The sequence below is a fragment of the Lepidochelys kempii genome, chromosome 1 (genome assembly GCF_965140265.1).
Source record: "Lepidochelys kempii isolate rLepKem1 chromosome 1, rLepKem1.hap2, whole genome shotgun sequence".
Taxonomy (NCBI): domain Eukaryota; kingdom Metazoa; phylum Chordata; order Testudines; family Cheloniidae; genus Lepidochelys; species Lepidochelys kempii.
In genome coordinates, this window is record NC_133256.1 from 268786493 (window position 1) to 268797866 (window position 11374).

The following is an 11374-nucleotide window of genomic DNA, read 5'->3' on the forward strand; positions in this document are numbered from 1 at the left end:
AGACTGCAGTACATATCTCATGCTTCCCTAGAATGCAGTTATGGAGCTATGTCTTTGAAAAAGCTGGCTACTTATTTAGCCAGAGTGAATTTACCAATCACAGTTTCAGCTGATTGGGAAAATAGGTAGATGTCTACAGTGAAAAAGAGCAGTTAAGAGTGAAGACATTAGTAATTGTCTTAAAAAAGCCCACATCTCATACCAAAGACCGTTTGGGTGGAATTATCAAAAATGTTCAAGTGTTGGCCAAACTGTTACTGGTGAAATCTGGTAAAATTCTTATTTACTTCAATGGGAGCAGAGTCAGACCAACACTTAACACTCCTGAAAATCCCACCCATTAACTTCATGAGTGAGTGAGTGCTGTGCCCTGTTGGCAAATGCTCTCTTCCAGATAAGCATGGAGGGGAAATAAAGCTCAAGTTCGGTTACCCAGGGATCTTCTAAAAGACAATACGTAATATTTTTCACTGTTGCCACTATGAAACAGAGTTAAATTTAGAATTCTGGCACTTACCTGAGCTCCAATTAGCTACCAAATGTAAGTGTTGTCTAATACTCCAAAACTCCTGCAACTTACTCTGCTCTTCTAAAATTTCATAACAGCTTTGTAGTTATGGTGAAGAGGTGCACATATTATGTACTCTTGTCTTCAGGCACATGTAACTTTCCCCCAGAAAAAAAATCTGAAATTTCTGATACTTGTTTACAGTCAGGAGATGAATCTGCTTTTTGTTCGTTTTTTAGAATTTGAGGAAAATCCATTTAGTGATTTTTTGAGTTAAATGTGTGTTCACATTAAAGAAAACTGTTCATATGTTCTTTTGCACTTGCAGCTGGCATGCAGGGAGGCTATGCAGGGGAGTGCAGAGATCATACTCCCCTTCACAGTCATGTAAGGTTGGGCCCTTTGTTTTTTGGATAATTGACTGACTGACTTCTGTTAAATTTGTCTGTGATGCTTCAATATTTTATGAGTGTCAATGTCTCACTGCTGGGCACTGTAATTTCTGCAAGAGTGCTAGTAAGGGGTACTAAAGAGTAATGACTTTTGCTTTATGCTATCTCTCCCTCCTTGTAACCTCAGAAGAAACCTCTTGCCTTATCCACAGAAAATGTATTGTAAAAGTTCCAGAGAGCGGACAAAAAAGACATCCATATTACGAAGACATAATGGGACAAATGGCCAGATATCATGGCAACTACCTCCTTCTCCCTCCCATTATCCCAAACTACTTGTCACTTGTTCATATTTTTCCCCTAAATAAAAACTTATATATTTCTTTGGTAGCAAATTCATGATTTGGAACTCCAAGTGGCCTCACTTTCTCAGTGTGAAAATGACTTGCTCGATTATAATCAAAAGCTGAAGGAAATGGTGGAGAGATTAAAACAAGAATGTCGAAATGCAAGAAGTCAAGCAGAAAAAGCTCAGCTAGAAGCAGAGAAGTATGATTTGCTTTTTTTGTCTGTTTAATTCATTTTTTTCCTCCATGCTTGCATGTAATTCTTTAATAGTATTTCTCACCATTGCCATGACTCACCGATAATATAATGAAGCCCCTCTTTGTCCAGATCTTGACTGTATCTTGAGAAAAATAAGAATTCTTAGTGTGCTTTTAATTTCAACTTCCTGGTGTAAAAATGTATTTCTGTCTTGTGATAACTTTAACAATATGGATATGCGTCCATTTTCTTTTCACTTACCAGTTACAATTAACCCTTCTTGAAATAAGAAATATGTATGGGATTAAATTCTGGTCCCATTGATGTCGATGGCAAAACTCCCACTGACTTCAGTGGGACCAGGATTTCCCCTATGGCTTCTGTTGTAGCAATATTTGCAGTGGATAAAGGCAAAAATGTCTTGTTTCAATATTTGAAAGGGGTTTGGCACTGCTCTGGTCACTCTCCACTACACTCTAATGTGGTTCCCACAGGTAAAGGCACATAATTTATGGACTATCAAAAGGCTAATCCAAAGAAAAAGCCTGTACAGCCATCTATTTTATTGGAATCAGTTTACAAAATTAGCCATTTTATTTGAATTAAGTCAATAATGAAATTATAAATTTAAAAGTCCAAATTTGCTGAACTTTTTAAAGTTAGATACTAGAAACATATGGTTCAAGAAGAAAAGAGTGGGTGAAATAAAGTGTATATGTCAGGGATTCTAGATGCTGATATTTATTAAAAAGAATCCAGCGTTTGGTTTACTACATCACCACTCTTTAATGTTGTTCTCCTAGGATGTTAGAAGACAGATGTGTAGAGTGGTTGGAAGAAAAGCATAAATTTATTCACCGCATCACAGAAAGAGAAGAGAAGTATGACCAGGTGAAAGAGAAATTACACCGGGCTGCTGTTGCTCAAAAAAAGGCATGTTGACTCTTATTTACTTCAGTGCTTATGAAGAGGGAGAAAGCACAGCTTTCAATTTGGGCGTGCAGAATTATTTTTTTATATTGACATTTTATGGCAGCATCTATGTACGTAAGAATGGCCCTACTAGGTCAGACCAAAGGTCCATCTAGCCCAGTATCCTGTCTTCCGACAGTGGCCAGTGCCAGGTGCCCCAGAGAGAATGAACAGAACAGGCAATCATCAAGTGATCGATCTCTTGTCACTCATTCCCAGCTTCTGGCAAACAGAGGCTAGGGACATCATTCCTGCCCATCCTGGCTAATAGCCATTGATGGACCTATCGTCCATGAATTTATCTAGTTCTTTTTTGAATCCCGTTATGGACTTGGCCTTCACAACATCCTCTGGCAAGGAGTTCTGCAGGTTGACTGTGTGTTGTGTGAAGAAATACTTCCTTTTATTTGTTTTAAACCTTCTGCCTATTAATTTCATTTGGTGACCCCAAGTTTTTGTGTTATGAGAAGTAGTAAACAACATTTCCTTATCTACTTTCTCTACACCAGTCATGATTTTATAGACCTCAATCATATCTCCCCTTAGCAGTCTCTTTTCCAAGCTGAAAAGTCCAGGTCTTATTAATCTCTCATATGGAAGCCATTCCATACCCCTAATCATTTTTGTTGCCCTTTTCTGAACCTTTTCCAATTCCAATATATCTTTTTTGAGATGGGGCGACCACATCTGCACATAGTATTCAAGATGTGGACATGCCATGGATTTATATAGAGGCAACATGATAATAGGACAGAAAATATCTATCCCTTTCTTAATTAGTCCCAGCATTCTGTTCACTTTTTTGACTGCCACTGCACATTGAGTGGATATTTTCAGAGAACTATCCCCAATGACTCCAAGAGCTCTTTCTTAAGTGGTAACATCTAATTTAGACCCCATCATTTTATATGTATAGTTGGGATTATACTTTCCAATGTGCATTACTTTGCATTTATCAACATAGAATTTCATCTGCCATTTTATTGCCCAGTCACCCAGGTTTGAGAGATTCTTTTGTATCTCTTCGCAGTCTGCCTGGGTCTTAACTATCTTTAGTAATTTTGTATCATCTGCAAATTTTATCACCTCACTGTTTACCCCTTTTTCCAGATCATTTATGAATATGTTGAATAGGATTGGTCCGAGAACAAACCCCTGGGGGACACCACTATTTACCTCTCTCCATTCTGAACACTGACCATTTATACCTACCCTTTGTTTCGTATCTTTTAACCAGTTACCAATCCATGAGAACGCCTTCCCTCTTATTCCGTGGCAACTTACTTTGCATAAGAGCCTTTGGTGAGGGACCTTATCAAAGGTTTTCTGAAAATCTAAGTACACTATATCCATTGGATCCCCTTGGTCCACATGCTTGTTGACCCCCTCCAAGAATTCTAGTAGATTGGTGGGGCATGATTTCCCTTTACTAAAACCATGTTGAGTCTTCCTCAACAAATTACGTACATCTATATGTCTGATAACATTGTTCTTTATTATAGTTTCAACCAGTTTGCCAGGTACTGAAGTCAGGCTTACAGGCCTGTAATTGCCTTCAGAACTCTTGGGTGAATGCCATCTGGTCCTGGTGACTTACTGCTGTTTAATTTATCAATTTGTTCCAAAACCTCCTCTGTGGTTTTTTCCTGCCACAGGGATATTAAATTTAATTATATTATGGTTACTATTACCAAGCGGTCCAGCTATATTCACCTCTTGGACCAAATCCTGTGCTCCACTTAGGACTAAATCAAGAATCACCTCTCCTCTGGTGGGTTCCAGGATCAGCTGCTCCAAGAAGCAGTCATTTAAGGTGTTAAGAAACTTTATCTCTGCATCCTGTCCTGAGGTGACATGTACCCAGTCAATATGGGGATAATTGAAATCCCCCATTATTATTATTATTGAGTTTTTTATTTTAATAGCCTCTCTAATCTCCCTGAGCATTTCACAGTCCTATCACGCTCCTGGTCAGGTGTTCAGCAGTATATCCCTGTCGCTATATTCTTATTATTAGAGCATGGAATTTCTATCCATAGAGATTCTATGGTACAGTTTGATTCATTTACGATTTTTACTTCATTTGATTCTACGCCTTCTTTCATATATAATGCCACTCCCCCACCAGCACGACCTGTTCTGTCCTTCCGATATATTTTGTACCCTGGTATTACTATATCCCATTGATTATCCTCATTCCACCAAGTTTCTGTGATGCCTATTATATCAATATCCTTATTTAATACGAGGCACTCAAGTTCACCCATTTTATTATTTTGTAATTAATACGCATAAATTCATGTATTTGAGATTACAGTAGTTGTAATATGCTTTATAGGAGCCAACCATGTTGTTCAATTAAATACTTTTTTGTTATTGGTGAGCTTGGAGATGGACCAAGAATTAACCAATAGGATGCTGTGTTAGATACCAATAGGATGACATTTCCCTTTTTAGTAACATCTATATGGTACATTGTTCCTACCCAAGCAACTATCTGTTACACACCCACGGGTTGGTAATACTGTTAATGGAAATATTTAATTTTATATTTTTGTTTCCCCCTAAAATTGCATGTTATGGAACAGCTAGCACAAAAGGAGAAACTGGTTATTAATTTTTCCAAGTCCATACGTTTTAGACCTTAATAAAGCCCAGGATTAGTTAGTAATTTTATGCACCATAAATACATATACAGGGTGCCTGCCTCTACTTTATAAAACAGAAAATGGATGTTAGTAGTTTAACATTGATGTCACCATCAGCAAGTGATGTCAGGGAGGAAATAAAATTTGCAGTTTCTAAGGTATTGTTTATATTTATAAACAGTCAGTACATGATGAGCTTATCTAATTTGCCTGTCAATTTGTCATTGTCTAACAAGACTTAGTAGTTGTTTCAATTTCCCAACAGGTGGTTTAGAATTGTCTATAACCTGCCCATACAACTGGATACTTTGTGTGTTGCTGCTTTACCTTCCTTTTCGGCATGTTTCCTTTAGACACGGGGCATGTGGGGATTCCAAGCCTCTTTTTTGGTACATTACTTTTCTAAATCAAAGAGAGGATGGAAAGCAAATATATGCTTATGTTTTCTTTCCACCATTTTCAACAAAATTACATCTCTTCATAAGGAAATGCTAAAAATTATGGAATCTTGTGACTGAAATGCAAGTGCAAAGTAGATGTAACTTGATCAAAATGATCAAAACAGGTGACACAACTTCTAAGTGTTCAAAATGTGTGTGTTTGACAGAGAAAGGCTCTCAATGACAATAAACAAAAGAGGCTGCAGGAGAAAATAGAACTCTTGGAAGCAAAGAGAGAAGAACTAGAAACAGAAAACCAGGTGTTAAATAGGTAATAAAATATTAGATTTTCTTTGAATTGGTCCTTAGAATTATAAACCAGTTGTTTTGAGGTATTTCGTTTCTAGATTGATTGATGTAATAATTCTGTAAATGAATAACTATCTCCTAAATTATTTGATTTACCATTACAAAATATTTGAGATGTGTGCAATTTACAGCATAGTCACTGGGGCCCAGTCCAACTGCATCCTTGTGGGCAGACCTCTGCTCCTGCATGGAGACCCACTGAAGCCAGTGTGCTGTTGCAGAATCAGGGCTGTTAGAGCTATTTTATACTATGAGGCCACCATGCTCTTCAGAATTAACATACAAAATCCTCTTGTTAAACACCCCCAATTCAAATAAGTTATTTCCTTGTTGTGGCTTTAACAGTTTAAAACTTGACTGTAGTAGATTGTTAGAATATCAATGAAAAGTTGAATTAATACTGCAGGACAATTAATTACATTTTCCAGTATTCCAAATATATTTAAAGTACAGTGGTTTAAATGTGAGATATTTTCCTTTTGAATGGAATTACTGCACATGAAAGTGAAGAAGCTTAAGGTCAGCCTAAAATGGCAAGTGGAGTGTTCAAAAGGCTAGAAATAAGTTTTCTAAGGTGACTTTAAGGGCAAACTAAATTGCAACTGTGGTGACCAACAGGAAATATGGTTGTCTCAATTTGGTTTGTAGACATCCAAGTTATGTTTTTTAAAGTGTAATGAATTAAAATAAAGGTTTGTTGTAGATCCTTCCTGCAAGGACACACTGCTGATCTGGCTTTCACTTAAACAAACCCGTGGTGTATCACCTGCCTGACATGTCCATCCAACCAAGGTTGGAAATGAAACACTGATCTCCAACCTCCCTTTCCTTCAGTGCTGAATTTGTAAAAAAGGGTGCCGGGGCTCAAGCGATAAGGAGGGTGTCCCCTGCACAGCATGATCTCGTGCACCACTGACAGAAGAGGTGCTGGGACTGCACCTCAGCATGAAAAGAAGTGCTGCGGTTGAGCCCCAGCGCAAATTGAGCTCTGCTTTCCTTGTAAATTTCACTGAGCTGCAGCTACGCCCTGTACCACGCTTCACAGAGAGGAGATACACCATTAGCTATGTACATTCTTGAGCTGTAGATTATAGGGAGCAACTGCCTGAGTGGAACAAAAGGATGATTCTATCAAGCCAGTGGGCCACGAAGGCAAATTATCTGTTTCTTGTCCTGCTCAGTGACATTTATAAATAAACCGACGGGAGAGGCTGACTTTCATTCTGTAGTTCAATGCACTGATCAGTTAATAGATAATTAGGGTGTACGCGTCATTTTTCTTTTGCTAGTCAGACAGTGAGCAGAAGGCAGCAGGCTTGCATCAGAAGGTTCCATCGCAATCATATTTTGGACATTTGGGGAAAGAGGAGAAAAAGATAGCATGACTGCACCAGGAGGAGGGTTGTTAGACTGGGAAGAACAGTGCTGAGGGAAGGTTAAAACAGATAGCAAGGGGACAGTGTGTGAGACTAGCAGTACCCCAGACATGCAGGTAAGCGGACGTAAAGAAAAGGAAAAATAACCCAGAAGGATATAAGAGAACCAGACTAAAATCTGCATGGAAAGATACAACAGTTCCTGGTTCTTCTAATGCCTTTAAAGCATATGGAGGGTCTGACTCATCTTTGATTTAAATATTTTAAAAAGCAGTCTTAACTATAGTGCTTCTTGCTACTGTGAACCTTACATTAAAATCTGAATTTATTTCCCTGCTGTTGAGTAAATTCTAGTCTGTGAAACTGTAGTTTATATCATTTGAGGTGTAAAAGGGATCTCCCAAACATTTAAACACAAAGTGCTTCTGCTTGTTCTATATGGGCTATATGCATCCATCCTGAAGCAGCACTTTACTGGGAGTGTGTCCAGCAACATGTTGGAGAGAGAGAGACATGTTTCTGTGATCCGGTACTCTAAGCATTTTGAGCAATACAAAAATCTTATTTCATAGACAGAACGTTCCCTATGAAGAATACACTCGCCTTCAGAAAAGACTAAAGGATTTACAGCGCAGACACAATGAATTCCGGAGTTTAATTCTGGTTCCTAACATACCATCACTCAATCCAGTCAGTGGGATGTTGTCTACCTTAGTTCCTGGGCCTGAAATATCTTTTCCCCATCTGCAGGTGATGTATTAAATATTACTCAGATCCACATTTATTATTTCATATACCTTAGCAAAGGATGGAGTTTGTTGCTAACCTGGGACATAAACAGTGGTTAAAACTTCTGCATTAATAGTTTAGGCGATTTAAGCTAGTCACCAGACATACTGTTTAAAAGCATAAAGGAAGGAGTAATGAATGCTGTCATACTGTGGCCTAATATATAGAGAAGTGATTATATAAAATACATCTCACTGTACCCACTTCAGATGTGAATCCCTTGCTTCATTTTTGTTATGCAATTGCCATGTGGTGGTGGTGGTTTGTGGGTAACAGTTAGAGCTCTCTGGGCAGTCTGTTGTGTTGTATTGAGAACTGTTTTACTTTTTGTGAAAGTGCTCCTAGCCCTGGAGGAGTTATAGTGGTTACAAAATCAACATTTGTAACAGGAAATGAAAACACCAGTAGCACAGTTAGAATTCTGTTGCACCCTGCTAGCAACTGCTTCCCTTCTGATTCCTCAGATTTATAAAACATCTGCACTTGCCGCACCCCAGGCTCCAGCCTGTTGTTTGTCCTTTCTCTTATGTTTACACCCCCAGTCTTGAGCAATTCACTGGCTTCGTTATTTGGAAGAGTGGCATAGAAATAAGAGCCTCATCTGTGCACGGGAGCAAACTTAGGGCATGTCTATACGCTGCAAAGGAAACCCTATGGTGCCTGGGTCAGTTGACTCGGGCTCAGGGCTAAAAGCACAATGTAGACATTTGGGCTCAGGCTGAAGCCTGGGTTTGAGCCCCTCTCCCGTGGCTGGGTTTCAGAGCCTGGGCTCCAGGCTGAGCCCGAATGTCCACACTGCTATTTTTACTCTGCAGTGTGAGTCCTCCAAGCCTGAGTCAGTTGACCCAGGCTCTGAGACTTGGTGCCATGAGTTATTCTTTGCAGTGTAGATGTACCCACAGAAGGGAGATTCCAGTGGCACGTCCCTGCTTCCAGGATCAAAGAGGAGTTTGGTGAAGGTGGATACTCCCCTTCAAAAAACAGCACAAAGTGTAATAGGGAGAAGAGGCAGCTCCCTCTACCTCCCTGCGACCATGTAGTTTGCTCTTCCCCTGAGAGGTTGCTGTAGTGTTGGCTCCTGCCTCCCCACCTGTGTCCATTTGTTAGGCTCTGAAGTGCACTGCCCCGGGAGCACCTGTCATTCCCGTGCACATTCCTCACTGCTGTTGATATCATGAACGTCAGGGGCAATGCTTGAAAGCAAATAGAATAAAGACCTTTTAAAAAATCTTGTTTTCACATAAGGTAACTTTAAAAGCACTTTTATTTAAAACAAGTAAGTAAAGGGGACAGAGAAAAGGGGACAATGTCTCTGCAAATGTTACAAAATGTAATGTGGCTTTTTGTTGTTGTTTTTTTTTGCCGTGTCCCTAACTCCTAGGAGGAACAGCATCAAAGGGAGCTCTCCCTACTTCGTAAGCGGCTAGAAGATCTAGAAACCACACAGAGAAAACAGCTGCAAGAGCTCGGGCCACGTGGAGAGCGAGTTAGGCTGGGAGCGCACAGTGACTCTGGTAGAAGCAGGATGGTTGAAGAGGACGATATACAAATCGAGGACTCCAAATAAAACCTGCAAGTTTCAATTACCAACTGACTTCACTACTTTTTTCTTGTGTAGGTTTTTATTGAGTGCTTTGCCAAAAACATATTTGTATGTGCCTCATATTAGAAGAAAGGAAGAAATATCTGCGTCATTTTGTATTTTTGATGGAATGCACTGAGTTTAGTCAAACATCATAATTCAAGGGAAAAGAATGACTACACTTGGTCTATCTAAGCATATACAATGATCGTGTTGCACAAAAAACAATTCTTTAAAAAGAATGGTCAAGCTTTGGGTTTCATTTTAAGCCATTTAGGAAAAAAAAACTTGTCTGGAAAAATCCCTTGGAGTATCTGTTTCTTCAGGGATGTTCCCTGCCCCTCCACCCACCCACCCTCCCTTTCTGTGAAATTGTGCTGTGTTGCTAGCACATTTTTTCTTTAAAAACAAAAAAACCCCAAAACACATGATACAGGATCTGCAAAGAGATGGAGGAGGAGGAAAACAGATCACATTTTGGACAAAACCGGCACCATAACAATGTACCTTTTGTACTTTTTTATATTGCAATGACTTAAAACAAAGTTATGGGAGGACATAGCTAAGTAACAATCAAGGTTTTTATCAAATGCTGCATTATAGATGAAGTATGAATATTTGCCTTTTATATCTTTTAGAGACGTCTCAATTTGTATTTAATATATTGTGTGCTTTGTTTACTTAAACCTGATCACATCTATTTATTCAAGGTTTAATATATATATTTTAATTCTCTGCCTTTTTGTATTTGTTTTTCATTTAACAGAGCATTGGTTTGAAATGAGGAAACTTATAGGGACTGAGTCTTTTTCTCTGACCCGAAGAGAATTGAAATCTTTCTGGTAGTGCAGCAATGGTTCTCTTTCCTATTTCATGTGCCCACAGCCACTGCCTGGAAGTGAAGCTACAGCATGAACAAGCACATAATCTATTTCTTTAATAGTTAATACTATTCGTTAAAACATATCCCTTTATGTAAAGTACTACGATGGTATGCAAAAGAGTGGCTCAATCACAGGAGTTGACACCTTCCAGTTAGCATCTGTCCAAACTCCTCTCTTCTCCCTGCCCCCTGCATTTCAGATTCTTCTAGGAGTGCACACATTTGAACACTACCTCTTTTGGGGAAAAAAAATCTAGAATTTCACATATTTTCTAAAGAAAATTAATAAGCAATGACTGATCTGCTTGGCATATGAATACAGCTTAACATAGTGGAAGTACTCCTTTTCTTATAGTGGAAGTTGTTTCTAAAATCTTTAGAAGTGATCTGGAAGAATTTAATCCTTGTTTGCATTTCAGCTAGGTTTCCCAAATTTAATGCACATTACCATGCATGTATATTAGTGCACAGTGATAAATATTCAGATACAAAATGTAATGGGCAGAAATAAAAACTTACACTTTAACCTCTCCCCCCAGCTACATGCTATTCAGTAAGAAAAGACTTCCTTGTGGCAGCAACCATTGCATTGTCAGAGGGAATTTACACAGTCTGGGTGCCTCTGTGGAGCCTGGCTCCTGTATGGGAGAAGAGAGGGCCATAGCAGGAGTAAGGACAAACAGTCTCTCCCCAGGTTTAGGGGGCCCTTCCCCACAGATCCTGGCAATCTAGGGGTTTGGAAAGCCATACCCATGTTCCTGCACTGGCCCTTTATGCCCTCCTCTTGACAAGACTCGATGGAAACCCTGCAAGGTAAACCTTCAGTTTCTTAGAACACTGTCATCCTCCATCCCCTTCTGTGATCTCGCACTTCTGACAACGTGCCGTGGCTAGCTGAATGCATGTCTTAAATTGCCGTGCTAACACTA

At 39.2% G+C, this 11374-nt stretch overlaps 1 protein-coding gene across 7 annotated transcripts in view; it reads left to right on the top strand.

Moving 5' to 3' along the window:
* CEP83 (centrosomal protein 83) overlaps positions 1-10297 on the top strand; it is a 34762-nt gene extending 24465 nt beyond the window's left edge. For 4 of the 7 annotated variants that reach the window (XM_073327531.1, XM_073327530.1, XM_073327535.1 and 1 more), the window contains 5 exons: positions 1292-1449; positions 2250-2379; positions 5674-5777; positions 7764-7941; positions 9362-10297. In XM_073327531.1, the coding sequence (XP_073183632.1) occupies positions 1292-1449; positions 2250-2379; positions 5674-5777; positions 7764-7941; positions 9362-9547 (756 nt within the window). In that variant the 3' untranslated portion in view covers positions 9548-10297. The remainder of the gene's footprint in view (positions 1-1291; positions 1450-2249; positions 2380-5673; positions 5778-7763; positions 7942-9361) is intronic. The other 3 variants (XM_073327532.1, XM_073327533.1, XM_073327536.1) reach the window with 3 other exon arrangements.
* The last annotated feature ends 1077 nt before the right edge of the window (positions 10298-11374 follow it).